Below are 27,562 nucleotides of genomic sequence, written 5' to 3'. Positions count from 1 at the left end.
GAAGCTGTCCCTTTCTCTCCTAAAGCTCCCACAAAAAGTATATTTGGAGCCAATGTTTAAAATACATACATACACACGTTTATGTATATGTATGTATACACACATTAATAACTCAAGAATCTGGAACTTTGAGAATATGAATAATTGTTTCCATTGGCACTGACTGCAGCTTCTCTGTAAGACGATATATGGTCTTCGTGAATTGCTGTGGCTAAAAAATTCACACTCCATTCAACCTGGTAATGAGCCACTTTAAACTCAAGTAGGCAGGCCCCTTTATACCAGATGTGCCTTACACCAGGCCCACACTTGAGGCCTTCCCAGCTTCAGTAGGGCCTTCCAGGGTTTGTGATCAACTAATACAGCCTATGAAAATTCTAAATATATACACATATGTATATATGTAAACGCACATACATATATATGTATACACATATGTGTATATAAATATATATTATATATATAAACTTTAAAAATTAGTTTCCTGGGGCAGCTAGGTATCGCCCTGAAGTCAGGAGGACCTGAGTTCAAATGCGGCCTCAGACCAAACACTTGACACTTACTATCTGTGTGACCCTGGGCAAGTCACTTAACCCCAATTGCCTAAAAAACAAAAACAAAACAAAACAAAAAATTAGCTTCACTATCTAGCTGATTAAACTAATTATCACTAATGTGTCAATTATCAGTATAGAAGGGTCCCCTCCTCCTTACTGAGTCCTGAACAGAAGAAGTTAGTGAAGCTGCTGCTAGATGGTTAGGAATTTAGGTGCCTGTAACAGAAGAAAGGCAGTCTATGAATGTCTAAATGTGATATTGAAATGTGTCAGGTAGGTATGGCCTGAAATTCAGGAAATGACAAACCTAGGAGTCCAGTATAGACATCTATTAGTTTTAAGGTTTACCACAGAATTCTGGTAGTTTTCTCTTTTGCTTTTTTTTTGGGGGGGGGGTGAGGCAATTGGGGTTAAGTGACTTGCCCGGAGTCACACAGCTATTGAGTGTTATGTGTCTGAGGCCACATTTGAACTCAGGTCCTCCTGTCTCCAGGGCCAGTATTCTATCCACTGCGCCACCTAGCTGCCCCTGGTAGTTTTCTTAAGGTCAGTAATTATGTTGGTGTATACTTATACTAGCAGTGTAAACTTCTGATGAATCAGAGAGATAGTTTGTCCATAACTACTTAAGGAACTGAGTGAAATCCAAAAGGGAAGAATTTATATCTGAAAAAGGTACTAATTGTAAGAAAGCTACCAACTGCTTATTTTTTATACAGTTAAGCAATGAAACCCATGAACATAAAGCATAGCAACCCTGGACTCCCAGGAGACAAAGTGAAAGTTGTCTGACTCAGAAATCAGTAACATTATGAAACCAAGAGAAATAAAAACAGTCAAGGTCACTTGGTTCTGTTTCATCACCTATGAACTGCTGATGATGTTGGCTCTGGGCAGCTACTGACTGCTCAGGTGTGGCGTGTAAATTGCTGTTAGAGCCACTTTCCCCAAGCCCGTCCATTTTCTGTGCAGGCCTGTATCTTAAAGGAGGAAAAAGAAAAAACACAGAAATTAAATATTTCGCCATGTTAATTCAAGTCAAACAAACATATTAAAATGTGCAGAGCACTGAGCTAGGCTGTGAAAGCTATTTGTCATTTTTTTAAATTTTTTTATTTTTAGGCAATTGGGGTTAAGTGATTTGCCCAGGGTCACACAGCTAGTAAGTGTCAAGTGTTTGGTCTGAGGCCGGATTTGAACTCAGGTCCTCCTGACTTCAGGGCCGGTGCTCTATCCACTGCGCCACCTAGCTGCCCCCCATGAAAGCTATTTGGTAGAGACTAATTCAATAGTGATGCAACACATACACAAGTGATAGAGTAGAATGTGGTCAGTGCGTATGAAAAGTACAAAGTGTGATGTGAGCTCAGAGAAAAGGTCATTTACAACTGGAAAAAAATCAGGATTTTCACAGAAGAGACAGCATTTGAAATGGGCCTTGAGATAGGTTGATGTTACAAAACTGATGAGTCCAATTTTGTATTCCTTGCACGTCTATGGAACTTAGTGAGCACAAAGACTGAACTTTAAAAATTTTTTTAGCGTGCTTCTTACTGAATCTAAGAATTAGAAGGGGCCTTAGAGAGCATTATATCCAACTTGTATCTCACCAAGAATTCCCACTACAACATCCTCTGCTTGAACACTCCCCAGGAGAAGGAAATCTGATAATCGCCATAGCAGTCCCTTCCATGTTTATACAGTTGTAATTGTTGTAAGCTTTTTATTTTTTTAAATATTAACACTGTCTTCATCACTGTAACTTCCATCCACTGCTCCTCGTTATGTCCTTTGGCAACAAAGAAAACAGGTCTGATCCCTCTTCCAATATGGCAGCCTTTCAAAGACCCGAAGGCAGTTATCAAGTCCTCTCTTCTCCACGCTAAACATCCAAAGTTGTTTCTTCAGCAGATCCTGATATGGCATGTTCTCCAGTCCTTTTACTTGTTCTAGCTGCTTTCTTCTCAAGCATATGTCAGTTTGTCTATGTCTTTCTTAAAAAGTGGTAACAAGAACTGAACAAAGGCCTGAAATTATGCTTTGATCAGGGCAAAATTATAGCAGACATACTACCTCTTTGTTCTAGGCTTCTCTCATAAAAAAAATTTATATTCTGAACTTCATAAACACCAGAAAATATGAGAATTTCCAAATACATAGAACATAAAATGATTGTACGTAACACATCTGTTTGCACATCATTCTCAATTCTCCTGTTTTGTGAATCTTCTAAAAATGTTATAATGACCCCTCTTTTTGTTTTTGGATCACCACTACTAATCTTCTCTCCCTACCTCCCCATAACATAAAAATATATATGCCTATATAACAAGCATAATTATGTAAAACAAATTACATATTGGCCATTACTGAAAATGGATATCTCAATCTTTACCTTGTCTCCCATCTCTCTATTAAGAGGTAGATAGTGTGCATTATAATATAGTTCTCCAGAGTCATGATTGGTCATAGCATTAATCAGAATGATCAAGTCATTCAAAGTTATTTTTCTTAATAATGTCATAGTTATTGTATAAATTGTTCACCTGGTTCTGCTCACTTCATTCTTCATAAGTACATAAATTCCCCCAAGCTGAATCCATATTGATAGCTTTATTTTCCTTTGCCTGTTCATGTGCTTTAACTATTTATCTATTAGGAAATCATTCTTGTTCTTATATGTTTGAAGCAGTTCTTTATCTCTCTTGGATATTACACCTTTATCAGAGAAACCTGCTGCAAAGATTTTACTACAGTCAACTGTTTCCCTTATAGTTTAAAATTTTTAAGTAACGAAAAATGTCCATTTCATCTTTTGTGATCCTATCTTTAGCCATGAACTTCTTCCCCAAACCTATAACTGTGGAAAATATCTCCTTCCTTGCTCCTCTGATTTGTTTGTTTGACCTTTTATATGCTGGTGATGTATTTATTCATTTGGAGCTTCTGTTGGGATATGGTAGGAAATGTTTTCATTCCTGCCAGACTGTTTTCCAATTTTCCCAACAGTTTTTGTTAAAAATGGAGTCCTTATTCCAGCACTAGGGGATCTTTAGCTTTATGAAACACTGTTTCTGTGTTTGTTTATTTCCATATATTCTGTACCTAATCTGTTTTACTGAGCAACTTTTCTGTTTTTTAGCCCGTATAAAATAATTTTGATGATTATTGCTCTGAAATACAGTTTGCGATCTAGGGCTAGGCTACCTTCCTTTATACTTAAAAAAAAAGTTATTTCTCTTTAGATTCTTGACCTTTTGTTCCTTCACTTGAATTTTGCTATTTTTTTCTAGCTCTACAAGGTAATCCTTTGGTAGTCTGATTGGTACAGCAACGAATCTGCAAATTAATTTAAGTAATCTTGTCATTTTTATTAAACTGGCATGGCTCAACGAAGAGCAATTACTATTTCTTAATTAGGTCTGCCTTTATTTCTGTAAAAAGTGTCTGGTAATTGAATTCACAGTTTTTATCTTTGTAGGTGGACTCTCAAATATTTTTATTATATTATTTTACATTACATGTATTACATTAATTACATTCTGTAATTATTTTGAGTCTTCCTGATGGGTTCCGGTAATGTGCAAAAAAAAAAAGCTGATGATTTATGTGGTTTTATTTTGTATCCTAATACCCTGGGCAAATATTAATAACAATTAATTTTAAGTTGAATCTGTTATGTTCATCATATCATTTGCAAAAGAAAGTTACAATTTTGTTTCTTCTTTACCAGTTCACTTACTTGTTCATGTTTCGGTTTTTTGATTTATTTTGCTATAGTTAGAATTTCCAATGCTATATATTAAATAGTGTTTATAATAGACATTCTTGTTTTATCCTTGACCATACTGGAAAGACCTTTAGCATTTCCACATTACATATCATGCTGGCTCTTGATTTTCAATAGATATTCATACCTTTGGAAAGATATTTTCTTGGTTTTAGATTAATATTATTTACCATAATAAGGAATTGCCCATTTATTCCTATGCTTTTAGAGCTTTTAATATTAAATGAATATTGTATTTTATAGGGCAGCTAGGTGGCACAGTGAATATAGAATGCCAGATCTGAAGTCAGAAAGACTTATCTTCTTGAGTTTAAATCTGGCCTCAGACACTTACTAGCTGTTTGACTGGGCAAGTCACTTAAGTCTGTTTTCCTCAGTTCCTCATCTATAAAATGAACTAGAAAAGGAAATGGCAAACCACTCCAATATTTTTGCGAAGAAAACCCCAAATGGGGTCATGAAGAGTCAGACATTACTGAAATGACTGAACAACAAAATTATATTGATAAAATGTCTTTTCTGTATCTATTGACATAATCAGGCAGCTAGGTGGTGCAGTGGATAAAGTGATAGACCTGGAGTCAGGAAGACCTAAGTTAAAATTTGGCCTCACACACTTACTAGCTGTATGACCCTGGGCAAGTCATTTAACATCTGTCTGCTTCAGTTTCCTCATCTGTAAAATGGGGAAAATAATAGCACCTACTTCTTAGGGTTGTTGTGAGGATTAAATGAGATAATACTTTTAAAGCACTTTGCAAATCATAAAGCATCAAATAAATGCTAGCTATTATTATAAGCAATAATAATGTGATTTTTATTGTTATTATATGTTTATTTATTATTATTAATATGGTCTCTTATAGTGTTCCTGATACTGAACCAATTTTTCATTCTTGGTTTAAATCCAACCTGCACATAGTATATCACTAATTAATGTTGCTGTGATCTCTTTGCTAATACTTAATATTTTTTGTTTTGGTGTTCATTAGGGATATTGGTCTGTAGCTTTCCTTCTCTGCTTTGTCTCTCCCTGGTTTATGTATTAAGACCATATTTATATCATAGACAAAATTTGATAAGATACTTACTTTTCTCATTTTAGCAAACAACTTATGAAATATTAGAATTCATTGTTCTATAAATATTTGATAAAACTTACTTATAAATTCATCTGGTTTTGGGGAGTTTTCTTTTGGAGCTTATTTATGGCTTGTTCAGTTTCTTTTTCTGAGGTTAATTTCTTCTTTTTAATATTGGCATTTTCCCCCTCTCTTTTTAAAATCAAAGTAGCTAATGGTTTATCTACTTTATTAGTTTTTTTCCAAAAATATTGGCTTCTAATTATATTTGTCACTTGCATTTTTTTAGCTGCATGTCTAATTCATTAACCTGTTTCTCTCTCTCTCTCTCTCTCTCTCTCTCTCTCTCTCTCTCTCTCTCTCTCTCTCTCTCTCTCTCTCCCCCTCTCTGTTGATATAAGTGTTTATAGATATAAATTGTACCCTAGAGATTGCTTTGGTTGCAACTCAAAAGTTTTGGTGTATTATTGTCACTTTCTTTGATGAAATTATCTATTTCTATGATTTGTTTTTCAACCCACCAATTCTTTAGGATTAAATAATTTAGTCTTCATTTAAATTTGAATTCTTTCTTCAAAGGCCTTTTATTGATTATAATTTATGTCACATTATGGTCAGTAAAGGATGAGTTTAATTTTTCTGCATTTGGTGATGAGGGTTTTATGCTGTAGCACATGATTAGTTTTTTTTAAAGTTTCCATGTTCAGCTAAGAAATATTCATACTTTTTTCAATGCCTATTAAGTAATTATCAGAGATCTATCATATCTAACTTTTAAAAATTCTATTCCTATACCTCTCTTAGTGTAGCCTAGAATAGGCTTTAACTATTAACTCTTTTTTTTGCTTCAATTTCACATTGTTGACCCACAGAGTTTGTACTCTACTAAAATCTCAAAATCTTTTTCATAGCTAACTGTTGTCTAGCCATGCCTCCATTCATTTGGTATTTGAGAAGCTAGTTTTGTTTTGTTTTTTAAATCAACAGTATAACCTTACATTTATCTGTACTAAATTTTACCCTATTAGATTTGGCTCATCATTCTAACATGTGAAATCTTTTGGATAAGTTTTTCAATTGTGTTCACAGCTGTTGCTCTAGACATTACTCTTTAGTATTAGGGATGTCTCTTACTCTCTAGGCCCAAGGCAAAAGGGGGAGAGGTGGGAGATGTCCAATGAGAAATTTTCAGCGACATGGCTCATACTAAAGCAAGTTGCCCATAAGTCCACTAATGGTAAAGCTCCTAGGAAACAGCTTGTGACAAAAGCCATTCACAAGAGTGTACTCATTAAATAAGATGATATCAGTTATAAGGCAATATCAGAAGTCCATTGAACATTTGATTTATAAATTTCATTTCCAATATAAAGATACATTCAATTAAAAAAAATACTTTTTGGACTCAGATTCTGTGATTATAAAATGTTCCTGCTAACCTTATATCTTCTGTAAATCTTAAGCATGCTATCTATGCCTTCATTTAAGTAACTGATAAAAATGTTGAATAGCCTACAGCCAACAAACAGATTCCTGAAGCAATCCACCTGAGAATCTTCAAGTTGAATTTGATTAATTAGTAAGTACCCTTCAAATCCAACCATTTAACTAGTTTTAACCAACCTAAATATTCCAACATATGGCTCCCATCCCTCCATCTCATCCAAAAGCAGGCATAAAGACTTTATGGAATCCTTCATAGAAATTTAAGGCATTTCCCTGATGTACCAGTTCAGCTACCCTATCGAAAGCAGAAATGAAGTTAGTCTGGCAAAACCTGTTATAATTGAAGCCATGCCGGCTTTTAGTGATCACTGCTTTCCGTCTAAATGCTTAGTATTTCTTAAAAATGCATTTTAGAATTTTGCCACAATTAAAACTCAAGTTCACTGTTCTATAATGTTCAGGTTCTATCATCTTCCTCTTTCTCCAGGCCTGTAGCTTCTCCCATTTTCCATGATTTTTTCTAAGACCATTCACAGCTGCTCAGTAATCACCTCTGATAGTTCTTTCAGTACTCTACCACGTAATTTATCCAGGCCTGGTAACAGGAACTCTTTGGGGTTTGTCTGCCTCCTTACTGATCTTTGATTTCCAAATAGCCATTTTTGCTCTATCCTACTCCAAAGATCATTCTCTTTAGGAGAAAAAAAAATACAGAAGTGAAATATGAGTTAAGTAAGTCAACCACACCATCCATTTATTATTATTCCATTCAACCTAAGCAGCAACACTGTCCCTTCTTTGATCGTCCTTTTGCTTCCAACGTGACAAAAACTAATAAAAACCTTTTTTACTGTCCTTGACATTCATCACCAGTCTCAGTTCATTCTGAGCTTTAGTGCAACTCTTAGAGGACTTTATCAAATTTATGTAGTCGTTCCCAAATACTAGGTCTTCCTTCCATTTACTTTACATGTCATCTTAAAATGTGAGTTTCTGGATGAACCTACAATGCTCGCTTTTGTCAGCTTCCCTTTTTCCTTTTCTTTTTATTCTTTTTGGTGAGGCAATCAGGGTTAAGTGACACAGCTAGTAAGTGTCAAGTGTCTGAGGCCATATGTGAACTCGGGTCCTCCTGACTCCAAGGCTGGAACTCTACCCACTGCACCAACTAGCTGCCCCTCCCTTTTTTCTTCTCATCAGAAGGATGAAGGACATCTGCTGATGTCTTCAGAATTTCATTCCTGAGAGCTTTCTATTCCTCCTGATCTGACTTCCCCTTCAAAATATTCGGCCACTTGAACCTCCCTATCCCTTCTGAACACTTCTGAAACCTGCTCTCCAAAAATCTAGGGTGCATTGTGGACCATGCCTGGTTTTCCTCTACTTTTCAATCACAAATATGTCAGTTGGTCTGCTTTTAGTAGACAGAGCCAACAGAGGTCTGGTAGTCTTCTGTCACTACAATATGCTTCTGTGCAAAGTTTGATGTTTTCTAAATTCCTTCTTCAATTATTTCCTCCTGTCTAGTTGGCCCACAGTATTTCTTACAACAATATTACTTCTCTTTCTCACTCTGTTGCTCTTTACTTGAATGCTCACAACCATGTAACTCCTTACATCAGTACATATTGCTAATACACAATGCTCTTCTACCCACTTTAATCTATTCTGCTTCAGCCAAATAAGGTATATCCCTTCAGAGTCCAAGTCCAGTTATGACCAACTGTTAAGTGATACATATTTTCTAAAATAAGTTTTTATTGATGTCTTTTGTTTTTTATATCATCATAGTTTGCCCATGTCGCTCCTCTTCCCCCTCTGAGAGAGCTATGCCATGCCACAAATAGTATTTTTAAGGCAAAAATAACAAAATAAACAAAAAATAATTTAAAAATAAGCACACCCAATCAATATATTGAAAAAGTCTAACATGCAAGGTACAACACCTGTAGACCTCCAATCTACACTAAGGGGTAGATTGGGAATGTCATCTTATATGTCTTCTTTCAAGCCATACTCATTCTTTATAATTTTTCGACATTCCCTTTTGATTTTGTGTGTGTGGTGGTTTGTTATATCTGCATTGTTGTAGTGATGTCTATTGTTTTCTTGGCTCTACTTACTTCACTCTGCATCAGTTCATGTAGATCCTTCCGTGCTTCTCTGTATTCATCACATTCATCCTTTCTTACAGCACAATAATATTCCCTTACATTCATGTACCACAGTTTGTTTAGCCATTCCCCAATTGATGGGCATCTACTTTGTTTCCAATTCTTTGCCATCACAAAAAGTGCTGCTATAAATATGTTGGTGTATATGGGGACTTTCAATTTATCAGTGGCTTCCTTGGGGTACAAGCCTAGTAATGGAGCGTCTGTTTCAAAGGGTATGAACACTTTAGTCATTTTATTTGAATAATTTCATACTGCTTTCCAAAATGATTGTACCAATTCACAGTTCTACCAATAACGCATCAGGTTCCTATCTTCTCACAACCCTTCCTACATTGACATCTTTGCTAATTTTCAGGGTGTGAGGTGAAACATTGTGATTGTTTTGATTTGTATTTCTCTTATTATTTGTAATTTGGAGCATTCGTTTGTGTGGTTGTTAAAAGTTTACAATTTTTATTTTCAGAACTGTTTGTTCATATCCTTTGACTTCTTATCTATTGGGAAATGGCTACTGGTCTTAATATCTTGTATAGAGGTTATTAGCATATCAGAGAAATTTGACACAAAGGTTTTTTTTCCAATTTGACCACTTCCTTTCTTATCATAGGTGCATTAATTCTGTCTGCACAGAAGTTTTTCAGTTCCATGTAATTTATCGTTTGCAATTGCCTCTATCCTTTATTTCATTAAAAATACATCTCCTACCCATGGCTGTGAGAGGTATATAAGCTGCTTCTCTTCTGATTTTTTTATAGTATGATCTTTAATATTAAGGTCATGTATTCATTTAGAATGCATTGTGGAATATGGTTTAAGGTACTGGTCTAAGCATAATTTTGACCAGACTGCATTCCAGTTTTCCTAGTAGTTTTTACCAAACATAGACTTCTTTTCTAAGTAACTTTGTTTGTCAAAGGTGTTTGTCAAAACTAAGTGTGTTGCTTTATCAAACAGTGTATTATTGAGATTCGTTATTTCTTATTCTCCCTTGTCTAGTCTACCTATAGATAGGCATCTACCTATAGATAATGAATAATTTCAGTGATTGCTGCTTTATAATACGGTCTCAGTTCTGGAACTGTTATTCCCCTTTTCTCTCTACCTCTTTTCATGATTTCCCTTGATATTATAGACCTTTTTCTAAATGCATTTTGTTATTTTATCAGGTTCTATAAAGCACCCCTTTGATAATTTGGTTTGTATAGAAATAAAGGTATAAATTAACTTTTGTAGTATCATCATTCTTCTTATATCGGCACAGCCCAGAAATGAGCACTAAAGATTCCTCCAGCTATTCTTGTTGTTGATTTCTTTTAAGGAGTACTTTTTGCAACTGAATCGATAAAAGTCTTTTGTGCTCTTTGATAGCCTGATCCTCAGATAGTTTATATGTATTTTGTAGTTATATGGAATGGGACTTCCCTTTCTATTATGGCCTCTTGGATTTTGTTATTTTATATAGAGATGTGGGTGATTTTTGCAGATTTATTTTGTAGACTGAATCTTTGCTAAAGCTATTATTGTCTTAATCAGTATCTCTGCAGATTCCCTAGGATTTTCCAATTATACTATACTATATATCCAAGTATACTAGAATATCACCATCAAATAGGTATTCTTTCTCTTCTTTACCTATCTTTTAAATTTCTTTCTCTTCTCTTATTATTATTGCTAGCATTTCCAAAAATGTATCAAATAATAGCAGAGAGTAGGCCTTCCTGCTTTACTCCTGTTTTTACTGGGAAAAGTTGTAATATATTCCCATTGCATATGATGCTTGCTTTTGGTTTTAAATAGATGCTTTTCATATTTAAAAAGTTCCCTCTACACCTATACTTTATACAGATTATAGCATAAGTGAGTGTTGTACTTTGTCAAAGGGGTTTTCCCCATCTATTGGGTTTCAGATGTTGTTGTTAAAATGTTTAATTATGTTGACTGTTTTCTTAATGTTGAACCATCATTGCACCCCTGGAATAATTTACAACGTGGTCATAATGAATGATTTTTTGGTATAAATTATTGCAGTCAAAATCTGACAAGATTTTATCTAAAATTTTTGAATAGATTATTAATGATATGGGTCTGTAGTTTTATTTCTGTGTTTTATCCTTCCCTGTATTAGTACTGTATTTGTCACATAAAAAGATTCTGGCAGATGCTTTCTCCATTTTTGAGAAAAATGTGTATTGTATAGAGGTACTAACTGTTCTTTAAAAGTTGGTATAATTCTCCTGGGAACCCATCAAGATTAGAAACTTTTTTTCCTTTCATAGTTCCTTTAAAGCTAGTTCTATTTCCTTTTTTGAGACTGGGTTATTTAGGATCTTCATTTAGTCTTCTGTCAGTTTGAGTAGTTTCTATTTTTTAAGTCATTCCTCTATTCCTTTTGTGTTCTCTTTTTTGTTAACAAATAACTGTGCATAATAGATTCCAATTATCCTTTTTTATTTCTTCTGTTTTTGTTGTGATTTCACCTTGCTCATTTGTTATTTTATATATGATTTGATTTTCTTCCCTCTTCTTAGCTAAAAGTTTTAATGGCTTTTACTAGATTTTATTAGTTTTTCCCAAAAAAAATAACTTTTGGTTTTAGCTATCATTTCTATGGGGGTTTTTTGCTTTTTTAAAATCTATTTCTCCTCTAATTTTTAATCTCTCCTCTGTTATTGGCTCTCTAGTTTTTTAATAATGAATATTCAGTGCATTAATTCTCTCTTTTTTATTTTGTAAGTGTATGTTTATAGAGATATAATTTTTCTGCTGAGGAGTGCTTTAGCTGCATCCTAGAAGTTTTGACATGTTGTTTCATCATTATAATTTTCTTTTCTATCATTATGAATTGTACGATTTCATTGTTAAGTCTCCGTTTGGGTTTCTGTGTTTTCTTTGTGGTGTCAGTGATATTTATGAACACAAATTTTTGTTAGAACGCCCTTTTGTAAGAATCTCTAGTTCATTCTGATTATTATAAGACCCCAACAAATGTTTTTTTTTAAAGTTTACCTTACTTGTCTTTATGTCTTTTGTTTTTACATTGCATCCATTTCTGAATATATCACTCCCCAATAAGCTTATGCATTATAACAAAGATTTAAAGAGGAAAAAAAGCAGTTCAGCCAAACTAATCAACATATCATCTGCATCTGACAGTATGTGCGATGTTCTATGCCTATAATTTTCAAAGAAGGGAGGGAAATTCATTTCTTTGGTGCCAAGCTTGTTCATTATCTAGGTTTTCATACTACTGTTCTCTCCCGGTTTTCCTCCTACCTGCCTGCCCACTCCTTCTTAAGTTTTCTTTGCTGAATCTTTATCCAGGTCATACCCACTAACCAATGGTATCCCTCAAGGTTCTTTCCCTGGCTACTCTTCTCTTCTCCTTCCCCATAGAGTCACCCTTCCCTCCTCTGACACTGCCAACACCTGGTGTAGGCCCCCATCACCTTACACTTGTTATACAATAGTCTTCTGATCAAGCTCCCTGCCTTAGGTCTCTCCTACTCCATGCTCCACTCAGATGCCTAAGTTATATTCCAAAAGTACAATTCTGACTCTTCCCCTTCAATGAGCTCTAGTGGCCACCTCCAAAATTACATATAAAATTCTGTGTTCAAAGTCCTTTACAACCTTGGCCCTTCCTACCTTTCCAGACTTCTTATACTTTACCTTCTTCCCCACTCTTCCCATACTCTATGATCGAGCAGTCATCTTGCTGTTCCTCACACTCAGCACACTCTCACTCTCTCTGAACTCCGTGCCTTTTCATTAACTGTCCTCTCTGCCTAGAATGTTCTTCCTCTTCCTCCATCTCAACTTCCTGGTTTCCTCCAAGGCTTAGCAGAAATACCAAGTTTGCAAAAGACCTTTGGTTGTCCATTTCACCCTAAACTCTGCCCTCTCTACCATTAAGTTTCTTTTTTCTGGTAGGTTCTCTCCTATAAATATATATACACACACATTTATGTGTACAGGTATGTGTATGTATGTTATGTATATACATGTTATCTGTGTGCACACACAAGTTTTGGCATGTTGTCTCTCCCATTAAAAACATGAACTTCTTGACGGCATGAGCTATTTTTACTTGCCTTTGTATTCCCAGTACTTAGCACAGGGCCTGGCACATAGCGAATACTTAATTAACATAATTTTCAAGGAGTCTTTTGAATAGATAAGGTTTTGTATCTTTTGTATTTTTTGTACCTTTACTAATATTCTTTCCAAGTCTTTCCTCCATAGCTCTTACTTCTTTTCTAATTCTCTCCTCTAACATTCCCATTTAATTTGAAAAATCACTTTAAAACCTTTTTTTTAAAAAAAAAAACCCTTGCTTCATTTCTTCAAGGAATTCTAGTTGAACATGTGCCCAAGCTGTGTTTTTCTTTGGTGTCTTTCTTATAGATGTTTTGGAGTAATTCTCTTCTTTGGGGTTTGTCTTTTGGATGTCCTCAACACCATAATAGCTCTTTATACTGAGGTTCTATTTTTTTGTTTGTTTGTTCATTCTTCCAGCCTTACTTCCTGGCATGGACTTTGCATTAAGGGCCAGCCTTTGCACGTATCTAGAGGGAAAATCTGGCTGTGATTGTTCCTGTTTTGTGTTCTCCTGGATCCTGCTGCTGCTTTCTCCAGGCATTGAGCACTGAACTATTCAAAGATCTCAGGGACAGCTCAGCCCAAGAATCTATGTTTTCAGTATACTTGAAATGGTCCGATCCAGAGCTAAGTCTGATTACTGCCTTCCTGGTCTTAACTTTGCTTGCTCCTGAGCCAGGTTGGAGTCTGAAGAACATAACTCTGGGCTTGCCTCTGGTAGTAGAATGTTGCTGGACTCAACCACTGTCAGCTACTGGAAGGCCCTGCAGGTTCAGAGCAACAGAACTGCAGGCTCCCCTTCAGTCTAAGTGCTTTGCCCTAATTATTCTGCTGCAGACTTCAGGCTGGGCTGGAGATTGGATCTGTGAACCCCATCCACTCCTGGAGTGAATCACACAGCTTCTAGTCTCTTCTGTTCCCACTTATTGCTAAGTACAAAGCCTCGGACTGTGACCCTTCCTTGTACTGCTACTCCTAGCATATACCAATGTTGGTACTAGATCTATGGCCCAGCTCTAGGGGAGGAGAAACAGAGCTGCCAGTTGGCCCCTGTCCTCTGCAGTGTCATGGCATTCTGTACTGAATCTGATTTCTTACCTTTGTACACAGATGCAAGTCCTCATTCAGTCCACATACTGGAAGCATCTATGTAGTTCCCTCCTGGCTAAACCATGTCTCCAGTATCCAAAGACCTCTCTATCCATCTCTCTATGCCACCCTTGACTGGAAAAATGACTCACTGTGATTATTTTCTTGGACTTCCCATCAGTCCCCCATTAGTCTGGTATATTTTTTAGATCTTTATGAAGTAGTTATGAAGGGGAGCTGGACTTTACTGTTTCCTTTTACTCTGCCATCTTTGCTTACCTCAATCTGCATTAGTTTATAAGTATTACCATGTTTTTCTGAGTTCTTCATATTCATTATTAAAAATTATTTTTTCAATTATCAAGCATTTATTTTTTCTCTACCCTACCTCCCCAGAAAAAAAGGAAAAACAAAGCCCTTATAACAAATATGCATAGTCAAACAAAACAAATTCCTCTAGTATCCATGTCCAAAACTGTGTCTCATTTTGAATTCAGTTCATTAACTTTCTGTCAGAATACAGGTAGCATTCTTTGTCATACGTCATCTGGAATCATGGTCATGTTCATCGTTTCTTACAGCACAGTAATATTCCATTAATTCATGCTTAACCGTTTTCCAATCAGTGGTCAGTAATTTTGTTTCCAGTTCTTGCTATCCTAAAAGGTGTGACTGTGAATATTTAGATATATACAAGTCCTTTCTGTCTTTGACTTCTTTGGAGTACATAAACCAGCAGTTTTTCACTATTCTTGTAAATTCTCATGTTAACTAGCTGTTTACTTTCCAAATCTCTCCCTTTTCAATTAGAATAAGGAAAGTCACCTGCCAAATCAAGCCCAGGAACTATATGAACACAATTACAAAACACTTTTCACACAAATAAAGTCAGATCTAAATAATTAGAAAAACATCAGTTGCTCATGGGTAGGCTGAGCTAATATAATAAAAATGGCAATTCTCCCTAAGCTAATTTACTTATTCAGTGCCATACCAATCAAACTACCAAAAAATTATTTTATAGAGCTAGAAAAAATAATAACAAGATTCATTTGGAACAACAAAAGATCCAGAATATCAAGGGAACTAATGAAAAGAAATGGCAGGGGAAGGTGGCCTAGCCATTCCAGAGATTAAGTTGTATTATAAAGCAGCAATCATCAAAACTATTTGGTACTGGCTAAGAAATAGAGTAGGGGATCAGTGGAATAGATTAGGTGTGCAAGACAGTAGTCAATGACTATACTAATCTACTATTTGATAAAACCCAAAGACTCCAGCTTTTGGGATAAGACCTCACTAACAAAAACTGCTGGGAAAACTGGAAAAGAGTATGGCAGAAACTAGGCATAGACCAACATCTTATGCTCTATACCAAAATAAAGTCAAAATGGGTTCATGATTTAGATATAAAGCAAACTGGGAAAGCAAGGAATAGTTTACCTATTAGATTTATGAAGAATAGAAGAATTCATGACCAAACAGGAGATACAGAACATTATGAAATACAAAATGGATAATTTTGATTACATTAAATTGAAAAGGTTTTGCACAAACAAAGCCAATGCAACCAAGATTAGGAGGGAAGCAGAAAACTGGGAAAGAATCTTTACAACCAGTGTCTCTGATAAAGGCCTCATTTCTAAAATATATAGAGAACTAAGTCAAATTTATAAGAATACAAGTCATTCCCCAATTGATAAATGGTCAAAGGATATGAACAGGCAGTTCTGAGATGAAGAAATTAAAGCCATCTATAGTCATATGAAAAAATGCTCTACATCACTACTGATTAGAGAAATGCAAATCAAAACAACTCTGAGGTACTACATCACACCTATCAGATTGGCTAACATGACAAAACAGGTAAATGATAAATGTTGGAGAAGATGTGGGAAAATTGAAACACTAATGCATTGTTGGTGGAATTGTGAAATGATCCAACCATTTTGGAGAGCAATTTGGAACTATGCCCAAAGGGCTATAAAATTGTGCATACCCTTTGACCCAGCAATAGCACTTCTAGGGCTATATCTTAAAGAAATCATAAAAATGGGAAAAGGACCTACATGTACAAACATATTTATAGCAGTTCTTTTTGTGGTGGCGAAGAATTGGAAATTGAGGGGATGCCCATCAATTGGCGAAGGACTGAACAAGTTGTGGTATATGAATGTAATGGAATACTACTGTGCTATAAGAAATGATGAGCAGGCAGACTTCAGAAAAACCTGGAAAGACTTATATGGACTGATGCTGAGGGAAGTGAGCAGAACCAAGATTCGAATGTTGTACACAGTAACAGCCACGTTGTGCAATGACTAACTTTGATAGACTTAGCCCTTCTCAGCAATGCAATGATTTAAGACATCTCTAAAAGTCTCATGATGGAAAATGCTATCTACATCCAAAGAAAGAACTATGGAGTTTGAATGCAGATCGAAGCATACTATTTGCTATTTTTTTTCTTCTGTTTTGTTTTGTTTCCTCTTTCTTGTAGTTCCTCCTATTTGTTCTAATTTTTCCTTACAACATGACTAATGTGAAAATATGTTTAATAGGAATGTATATGTAAAGCCTATATCAGATTGTGTGCCATCTTGGGGAGGAGGGGAAGGGAGAGGGAGAAAAATTTTAAACTCAAAATCTTATGGAAGTGGTGGTTGATAAATCAAAATAAATTAATAAAAAAATTTTAAAAAAAAGAGTCAGGAAAGTCTTCAGGTTTTTTGACCAGGACTTCATAATCCTTCACAATGTTTTCTAGGTTTCTTCTGATGACATCATTTGTCCCCACATGAATTGACAGAAGTGGGTAGTGACTGTTAAACTGGATCATTGTTAGGAGGCTGTCTATCTCATTATGGATACATGCCCCAAAGAGGGAAGAGACATCTCTGTTATTTATGTAAGTCTACAAATAGTCCTCTTCCTGACTTCTTAAGATTATTTTCAATATTACTTCCTTCATTAAATTCCTATTTTTAAAAATTGAGATTATATTTATCTTAATTATATTTATTTAATAACCTTGTGGAAGAAATCAGACAATTTAGCCATATATACTGCTTTGTAGAATTCTCTTGCATTGATTACTGCAATAGCTTTCAAATTGATCTGTCTCCTCCAAGTCTCTCCTTCTTCCAATGATTAATTGCTGTTAGATTAATCTTCCTAAAGCACTTACCTAATTATCCCTCTCTCACTCAAAAATTTCAGTGGCTTTCTGTTATCTGCAAAAAAGTATACAATCCCCCATGATACCTGGAATTTTCTTTCGAACTTAATGCTCCACTATTCCCCATATGTGTGCTACACACCAGCCAAATTAGATTGCTCATTCACGTCCTTGCTTTTGTGCTTTTCTTCTCCACATCCCTAACTTTTCTCAATGCTTTCCTGCTACAGCTCCATCTGTCAAAATCCAGTGTTTCCTTCAGGACTCACATCAAATGCCACTTTCCTTTATGAGCTAGAGAGACTCTGTACTATCAACTCCATCAAAATTTGTGTGGTCCTTTCGTGCTTCAAATCTATGGTCCTTTTTTATATAACTTATGAATCATCATTTTAGAGCTTGAAGAGTCCTTCAGAGTCATTTAGAATAATGTCTTCATTTTATAAAGAAGAAAACAGAGGCTCAGAAAAGTTACGTCGCTAGCTCTAGGTCACACAGAGAGATTAAGTGACTTACTAGTACATGGCAGAGCAGGAAAATGAGTCCAGATTCTCTGGGCTCCAAATCTAGAGCTCTTTCTACTACGCCACAACATACAGACAGAATGACCGCATCTTACCTTGTTGTTTGTGCGCTCTTATTCTCTCACTCGACTATGAATTCTTTGAGAACAGCGTAAGAATAGAATACAACACAAGATTACTTCTGTATCAGCCACAGAGGCTGGCAAAGGGCTTTGCATTAAGTATGTGCTCAATAAATATTTGTTGAATTGATTGATACTATAACTTTTGATGTGTATGTCAATTTCCCAACTAGATTGTGAGCCTTTTTGAGGGCAAAGATTGCCCTCAAAGTTTCCTTGACTTCCTCGTATTGATGCTCCCTGATATGTTTGCTTGAATGAATATGGTTTTAGGAAAATTCAATTAATCATGTCTTAAAGAGTCTTATCTGTTAGAGACAAGAATGTTGAAGGGGTATATTGGGACTTGTGTTTGTTTTGGGGGCTATAACTTTATCTAGGTGTAAACTGCCTTGTACTCTTCCTTTTTGTTTCTAAGCCTGACAGTCTTGATTCCTATTAACCTGGTAAAAACCCTGCATCTAAACAAAAGAAAAAAAAAAGAGTGTATCCTCCTTCTCTGTATTCCAGTGGGGCCTAGCATAATACTTTGCACAAAAAAAAGACCCTCAATAAATATTCAATTCTAAATATTTCTGTCTCCTGGACAATTTTCCAAGGAAGCAACAAAATTTTTTGAGTTTACCTAAAAGACATATCAAGATAAAGCTATACTTGGAATTGGTTCAGGGTCTTGGCTGGCAGAATAAAAAGGAGTGGCCACTTACCTTTGCTTCTGGTGTATTGGCTGCTGCCTCATCGCCATGTATTGTGTGTCTTCCTGTAATCGATTCAGTGGCGAGTCTGGCTTTAGACGAATCCCATAATAATGATATTTGGAATTCCCCCTAGGAAGAAAACATTTACTACCCAGATATCTTTACTGTTTAAATGAATTTCTGTCTGTTCAATAATAGATGATTGACAAATAATAGTAACGATAATAACTTTTACACAGAGCTTTAAGGTTTGCTAAGCACTTTACATATTAAAATCATAAAAAAAAAATTAGGGAGTGGTATGCAGAGGCCATCTCCTCCATCCCTCTTGCCTCCCCTTAGGTTCAAACAAACATCCTGGGTAGACTATGCCTGCTATTTCTCCTGTTCTTAAAATTATCTAAGGAATTCTAGAACTCTTCTCAGCAATCCATTACTTTTCTAATTTCCTAGTTAATTCAGGAAAAAGATAATGTCAAAGGCATTTTAAATTACTTGACAAGTCAATTAAGTCAACATTATCAACATAAGAGATAAGATGTATAAGAAGTAAAAAATCAAAATAGTTAAATGTTTGAATATAGCAAGATACATACATGAATATCAGTGTCTTAGGAGTCCTGTCCCCCAGTTCCCTTCCCAAATGGGGCCCACTCTGAAAGCCAAGAGCAATGGAAAACAGGGTGAGCCTGGGGTTTCCTTGCTGCCAAAAATCCCCTTTGCATCATGGTGAATCAAGTATGTGTCCAATAGAATACTGGAAAAAAGGAAGAAAAAAGGGAACCAAAGCAAAACCCTAAAGTGTCACCTGGGAAGATGGAGACAGGACACCCTTGAAAGACCCTGTGGTACCACTACAGGAGAAAGTTGGAGTAGCTGAAAGTGATGGAGACAGACAATATCATGGCCTCAAGTCCAATGGTCGTAGTATCTTCTGGAGACTTCAATTTGATCACTTCTGTTACCGCTTGTTTTTTTCCTTTTTTACAATACTTTCCTTTTCTAGTTCCTTCTTCTCCTGTATCTTCAATGTTTTAGAGAAGTTAACTGCTGCAGGTTTAAGATGACAGCTATGCAAAGAAATACTTGCTTTTCTTCTTCCAGGATCTGTGATATCATCAGTGTGGCTATCCTTTCTCCACTGATGCAGACAATAGTCCCTCCATACCTCAAGAAGTCAAAGTCAGTAAGAGTCACTGTGGCTGAAAAAATTCCTTAGGCTGCAGTGATTAACTGCTAGGATGATCCATCCAGGATGGTCATTTGACAACAGAATGCTGAGGCTGCTGCTGGACCTATACCTGAAAATCCTGGGCTATCTTCATGCCACTTTGAGGCATGAGAGCAAGATTTCAGTGGAGGGCTCTGTGACTATGATAATTAAAACCATCCTCTGACTTCCTGTCACAATGATTCAAAGAAAACCGCAGGTGTTTAAAATGTAATGCTTTGTGAATAAACACTAACATCCATTTTAGTTGTAGTTCAGACAATAAGCAGATATATAGAATACCAATGATGTTGGACCCACCCTACCCATGAGATCACAGGTTGGAGTTAAAAAATAAACAAACAAAAAACCATACTACCACAATAATTAGCTTTGGCAGCAAAATTTATTTTATTTTAAAGAAATGCTTATCTTTTCCAAGTAAGAAGAACTTGTGGGTGGGGATAGAAGCATTTAATAGAAAATTCCTGGATGAATATAACCATTATGGCAACGAAGACTAAGGGACTGCACCAGTGACCCAGCCTATCCCAAGAAGAATCAAGAAGCATTAAAACTAAATGTAGTAGAGAAGCGAAGGATGATCTAAATGTCAAAAAGGACAGGGTTTTAGGAATTGGGGTTTAAATTCCCTTTTTGAAATCAACTCCGGCAGAGTCCAAAATGGTATATAGTTGTTAAATGATACCACAGTACTGCAACTGAGCTAATACCATCACAGCTCTTATTGCTAGTTCATGTAATCCCTAGTGTGCTAATAAGGTTGAATCAAGGAGGGGTTAGTTCTAATTTGGGAAGAATATCTATGCAGGGGATAGAAGCCTCACCAGCTCCTAAGATAACCTGTATGCATAAGGGAAAAAAGGAGTTGGAAGAAGTCAGATATATAGTCAATCAAACTCCTTTGTACTAACCTTGTTCCCAACCTTCGGGTTCTCAGCCCCACAAACACAGATCGAATTAGTTTTCCAAAGGAAGCAGCATTCACAGGATCTAGTTTGTGTTCCTGGCAGTGCCGAAGATAATGGTTGTAAAGAGAACTTCTTGGGAGGCTCACACCTTCAGCAGTTTCATAGTTATCAAGGAGCCACTGGAGCTAAAGAAAAATTGTGTTACATATATATTACTAAAAATATTGGAAATAATAGGTAGGCATACTTTTAAAATTGTTTTGTTTTTATTTAATTGCTAATAAACTTAATCAGGAGATCCATCTGTGGTATGATCTGTATTCAAAACACTCTAACAAAGATAATTAATCATTTACCTGAATTTTTCTTCTCCTTCAGTATATAAAATCCGAATTTGAATGAGAGCTAACTGTCAGGATCTGTTCTCCATTTAATTACTTAAAAGGAAATTAAAGCCATATTTTTTGAAAACTAACCCTTCTAATCTTATTGGAATAAGTTCCAATGCTAAAAGAACATAAAATATAGATATGCAGAAGCAAGAAAGATTAACAAGAACCTAATTATTTTGCTTCCTCTATTAAACTCTTACTGCTTTCCAAGTCTCCCTCCATGGTAGAGCCTTCCCTCAGAGATTATTTCCAATTTATTCTGTACTTATCTTGCTTTTACATAGTTTGCAATGTCTCCCTTATTAGATTAGAGCTCCTTGAAGGCAGGGACTGTTTGCCTTTCTTTGTATCCCTGGGGCTTAGCACAGAGCATAGGTGCTTAATAAAAATGTTTGTAAATGTGGCATGCCCAGAGCCCTCCAACCTTAAAAAGCCTTTGCTTGATCCTACCGTCTGTCTCTCCTCTCTTTCACAGCCAAACTCCTAGAAAAAGCTGTCTCCACATTCTCATCTCCCAATAAGCGGGTAGCACAGTAGATAGAGAGCTGGGCCTAATCCAGCCCCAGACTTAATCTCTGTCTGCTGCAGTTTCCTCAATTGTAAGTTGGGGATCATAATAGCACCTATTTCCTAGGGTTATTGTTAGGATCAAAAGACATAATATTTGTAAAGTGCTTGATACATTGCCTGGTATGTAGTAGGTGCTTAATAAATGCTCATTCCCTCCCTCCCAAGCACTTCTCAACCACTAACAGTCTGGCTTCTGACACCACCACTTGACTCAAACTGCTGTCTCCAAGGTAAATGACCTTCTGATTGCTAAATCTAATGGTCTTTTCTTGGTTCTCACTGTTCTTGACCTCTACTGATCACCCCTTCCTTATGGATACTGTATGCTCTCCTGGTTTTTATAATTTAGCTCCATCATGATTTTCTTCCTACCTGTGAGATTATTCTTTCTCGGTCTCTTTTGCAGGTTCATAATTCATGTTCTACCCCTTTGCGCACACATACTGTATGACAGAATCTCTGTCCTAGTGCCTCTCCTCTTCTTTCTCGGTGATCTTATCATCTCTCATGAATTTATCTATTATCTCTATGATTTCTAAATCTAGATATCTAGCCCTCATGTCTCCTAAATTCCAGTCCTACATCTCCATGTACTCCCAGAGATCAGCATCTGGATGTCCCATACCCATCTTGAACTCAACGCATCCCAAGCATAATTCATTATCTTTCCCCCTACACACAACCTTCATCCTAACTACCCTTCTCTGTTCAAGGCACCACCATTCCTTCAGTCACCTCAGTTTATAACCTTTTCACTGTGACTTTTCACTTTTCACTCTCTCCCCTTAGACCCCATATGATCAGTTGCCAAATCACATTATCTATCTCCTTAATCTCTCTCACACTGACATCCTTTTGTCTATACCATAACCTCCCCAGTCCAGACCCCACCACCCATCACCTTTTATTTGTTTTGTTTACATCCTACATGTACTTCTCCATGAACATGGACCATCTTACTTTTGTCTTTGTATCCCCAGCACCTAACACAATACATGGCAGATGGTAAGTGTTTAATAGCTTCCTGTTGATTTTATTGCTTTACAGTTTCCAAATCCCCATTCACTATCTCACTAAGGCTCTCAACATTGCTAATGAGGTAGACTAGGCAGGCAGACATTATTATCTCCATTTTACAGGTAAGAAAACTGAAATCTAAAGTTTAAGTGACTTGTCCAAGGTCCCATGATTAATGAATGTTAGAATTACTGTTAGAACCTAGGCCTTTTGATTCTAAGTCTCGTACTGTTTCCACAACAATGGGTATCTATTGCATTTTTTTTAAGCAATGGCATAACTAGGTCAAAGAAATATTTTAGGCAGATTATTCTTTCTGGTAGTAGTGTGCAAGATGGACCAGAAGAAAAGAAGTCATTGGAACATATGGTGCAGGGCAATTTTCAGCCAAGTTTCTCCGAGTGGGACTGGACACAGAATACATCATAACATAGCAAGCCTACCAGACAACTCTCAGAATAGTTTTCCACAAGAGAACTCTCACTGAATCATCACAATTAATATTTGTTCAATGTTGCTGCTCAGGCCTATCTTGCCAGGTTTTTCAAAACCTGTACCTAAACATTATGGAATGTCCACTCATGAAGGATCCTATTGATTTCAATCTTCCCCCTCATTTGTATCAGCATTTGAACTCTATGTAACCTGAAAGAAAAGCATATTTCTTTAGGCATTGAGTCCTTCAGTTAAAATTAAGTTATTGATTAAATTTCCCATAAGAATAAGAGAATACCCACTACCACACCAACTCCATTAACACAAAACCAATCATAGGGAGATTTAAAATTGATTTCTACCTCTGTTAAATTTAATAATTCTAATTCTAATACATAATGCTTTAAGGTTTGCAAAGCATAGTACAGACTGTTTCATTTGAGCCTCCCAACAACCCTGTCTGATACATCCCCAGTTAAAAGATAAGGAAACTGAAGCTCAAAGGTTAAATGACTTGCCCATGGTCACAGAGCTAATAAATATAAGAGACCAAGATTGGAACCTGGGTCTTCCTGATTCCAAGCCTGGCACTCCCTCAGGGTTAGCTGGCCTCCACAAAGTAGGCTATTCAGATTCCTTTGATGCTAGGCCTCTGAGCCATCTCCAAAGGGAGGAAGGGATAGGGAGGAAGATGAGGATGTGGATGCGAATGTGGATGAAACTAGACCTGTGATTGCACTGACATAGAGAACTCCCAGGTGAGGAAACTTCTTCAACCAGTGCAGGTGAGCAACTTCTCTCCAACGTACAATTTGGAGGGCTGCCTAGAGCATGGCCAAGGTCAGATGTTTATGGCCACACTGCAAGCATGGGTCAAGGGCAGGATAAGAAATGAGAATGTGAGGGTTTTGTAGCCAGATTTCCAGCTACTATACCATGGCTCTTGAGGGTAAGAAAAAGTGCAAAAGATAATGCTCACCTAAAAGGCTGAGTGTCTGACAACTCTTTGAGGTTTCTACCCCGCCAAGTTCCCACCAGGCAACCCTGATGGCAGCTCCCATCACTATCTAGGCAGGTGATCGGTCTTATCTTGTCAAAATGGGAAGAGAAGAAAGCCTTATAAATGAAGAAGGCGATAAGAATTTATTGCCTGTCCTTGTTCTCACCTCATCCTATGCATCTTTATCTGGTACAAAGAAGCCCAAGAAGTCAAATTTTTAAACTTCTTAAAGCATTTCTCCCCCCCCTTAATTTTAAAATACATATTTCAATGTTTTCACCACTAAAATCTTACTCCAAGGTCATTTCCTAGCATGGAAGTGACCTTGGATTCTCAGTAGCTATGCCAGCAGATCACAGAACCTGGCATATCTGAACAAAGCTAGAAATGCCTGGAATATGGGTCCAAGTCATGGATTCTGCCATCTAAAGACCAGATTGGTTATATGTATAGAGGCTAGTTACCAACAGGTTGGCCACCAGGCAATACATCTTTCTGTACACAGCAATAAGTGATTATCTATGATTTGGAGGGGTTGTGATCTGGTGCATCAGTGGATATTGTGGCATCATAGATCTTTTGAAGTATTTTAATAAAGATTAGGCCCATTTATTTGTATACACATAAACTTTAAAATGATGACAGAATTCTGCTTTATTAATTAGTGAATATTCAAGAAGGTTGTATCTGAAATTGCAGAAACCTGTATATTCTAAACATACTTGTCTCTGTTAAGTCTTATCAGTCTTTGACTGCAAGACCCTAGAAAGCAGGCACAATATTGGCCTAAATCACTCTGAAGAGAGCCTCAAATAGTATACATGTATAAGTATATGCTTGATCAACTCTTTATAATGATGGCAACAGTCAGATGATAAAAACATAGGCACTATCGTGAAGAATAGAAAGCACAAGATCATAGAAAATAGAGAAGGGCTTGCAAACAAAAGAAAATTAAAACAAAGTGCCAATGTGTAAAACACAAGTTGTGAAACCTATCACAAAAAGCCATGTGAATTATCATTTAAGTAACTGATTCAGAAACAAGAATTCAGCATTTTTGAGGAAAGGTGAAAAGAATTAGCATTATTTAACCTGCAAAAGGGAAGGCTAAGGGAAGGTGTTATTTAAACACGCATCTCATGAAAGTCCCAGGCTTGGCAACAACTGACTCATGGGGGTAGGGTTTGCCCCACAACTCCAGAGTGCAAAAAGTGTCAGTTAAGCTACAGAACTCCCTTTCTATCTGGGTAGTTACTGACCACGGAGGCTTTATCAGAAGGTAGGCATTACTACTACTATTACCACCACCACCACTACTACCACCAATACTACTACTACTACTACTACTACTACTACTACTACTACTACTACTACTACTACCACCACTAGCTTAATTATGGCATGTATCAAGTAGGCTTTTGTGGGCCAACCTGGTAAACTGACCGCAATTTATAATCTTACTTCTAGGGAAAGAATATGTTATATGTTCAAAACCACCACAGAATTATAAGATCAAAATGAGCTTCTGAATACTTCCTAAAATCATAAAATGGGGACTACCTACAGAAAGAACATGAAAGATCTGGATAATCATGAGAAAAAAGTGTCCCAAATAAAGAAATTTTATTTATTCAGATAACTGAATATTATTACCTCATTAAGCAATGAAATTGTTTATTTTAGCCATTTTTGATATAAATCTTTCTAAAATGTATTATATATTTCTCAGACTTCTTAAATAGAGTGTATTGAACGTAATTTAATACTGTCTTGATGATTCATGATCATTATGAGAAACATTATTGCACTGACTTATAATACAAATTATAATGTAATATTATTCAACTCTATATTAAATGACCACAGACTGCAGTACTTTTTGAGTTCTTGGGTTTATTTTTTTTCTCATAGTTTTTCCTGTATCTTAATGAAAGACAAGCTTTTACCCTTGTGAGGATGGCTAAGGTATAAATAGTATGACCCTCCTAGTCTTAGAAAGTCAGAATATAAAATAATTATCATTTGCATAATTCTCCGGTAAGAAGTGAGCTATTGACATCAGAAATACTATTCATCAGGCAAGTGTAGCCGCTAGGCCACTAGACTTGACATCTGGTTGTCCTGATCTTCATTAGTTATAAAGTCATCTAACTTCCCTGTGCTCTTGGCTTCTTTCCCTTTAAAATGGGGATAATAATATTTGTTTCACATGGGATCATCCCTCACGTGGGATGTTGTGAGGAAAGTACTTTGCAAACAATTAAAAAGCACGCTACAAATGAGTCATTCTTACTAGTGCCCCTCACCCTTTGATTGACTTCACGCTTGATAAGGGACTTAACAGTGGTCTACTAGGCATAGTGCTGGACTTGGCAGCAGGCAAACCAGGTTCCAGGTGCATCTGAGCTTTCTCCTTCCTCAGTGTATAACTTGGGGTAAGTCTCTTCTCTATGAGTCTCACTGGCCTCTGCTGAAAATAGGAAGACTGAACTCAATGGCCTTTTGACTGCCTTCCAGCTCTAATTCTATGATTCCTGCAGTGATACTCAGATTGTGTGCACAAGTGCAAAGATTCCTTTGCTTCTCTGTCATTCACTTTGGTTTACCTGACCAGTGCTAATCTAGGGAAGTTCTTCCTTCTTAGTCTTAACTTGGAAAAGGTCAGAGACTATTCTGTTAACTCCTCTCCACTAAACTGTGTTCCTCCTCACCTTTCTAAGTTCAAAGCTACACAAAGTTCAAAATTATTTGTTTTTATAGTTCACCCAATCTGTACACTTTACTGAGAAAATAAAGACCATTCACCATGAGCTTCCTCTTCTCCCTCTTCTTTAAATCTCACCCCCCATTCTTATCTTCTGTTTATTCCAGTTTCTGATAAAAAGGTGGCCCTTCTCATCAAGGCCAACACCTTTTCTTGTATGCTCTGGATCCTCCTATTTCTTTTTGGGAGACGGCCTCCACAATCATCCTCTCTCTCTGATCTTCAATTGCTCCTTATCTACTAGCTCGCTTCCTGCCGCTTACAAACATGTCCTGGTCTGTTTTGTCCTTAATACTTGACTTTACCATCCCCTCAAGATATTGTTCTACATCTGTCCTCCCTTCCATGGTCAAACTCAAAGAAAAAATTGTCTATGTTGCCTGCGATTCTTCTCTTCTTATTCACTTCTCAAATCCTTAAAATCGGGCACCCAACCTCACCACTCAGCTGAAGCTGCTCTCTCCCAAGTTGCCAATGA

At 36.5% G+C, this 27,562-nt stretch overlaps 1 protein-coding gene across 7 annotated transcripts in view; it reads right to left on the bottom strand.

Annotated features, from left to right (window-relative positions):
• The window catches only part of RFX2 (regulatory factor X2), a 168,763-nt gene that overhangs the window by 25,461 nt on the left and 115,740 nt on the right, over nt 1–27,562 (bottom strand). For 6 of the 7 annotated variants that reach the window (XM_020971291.2, XM_078153973.1, XM_078153974.1 and 3 more), the window contains 3 exons: nt 20,907–21,088; nt 18,771–18,890; nt 1,422–1,537 (listed from right to left, as the gene is read on the bottom strand). In XM_020971291.2, the coding sequence (XP_020826950.1) occupies nt 1,422–1,537; nt 18,771–18,890; nt 20,907–21,088 (418 nt within the window). The remainder of the gene's footprint in view (nt 1–1,421; nt 1,538–18,770; nt 18,891–20,906; nt 21,089–27,562) is intronic. The other variant, XM_078153976.1, reaches the window with a different exon arrangement.

The sequence above is a fragment of the Phascolarctos cinereus genome, unplaced genomic scaffold, assembly GCF_003287225.1.
Source record: "Phascolarctos cinereus isolate Bilbo 61053 unplaced genomic scaffold, phaCin_HiC Scaffold_4;HRSCAF=312, whole genome shotgun sequence".
Lineage (NCBI taxonomy): Eukaryota > Metazoa > Chordata > Mammalia > Diprotodontia > Phascolarctidae > Phascolarctos > Phascolarctos cinereus.
Note: the sequence above shows the minus strand (reverse complement) of the source record. Positions and strands in the feature narration are given on the sequence as shown.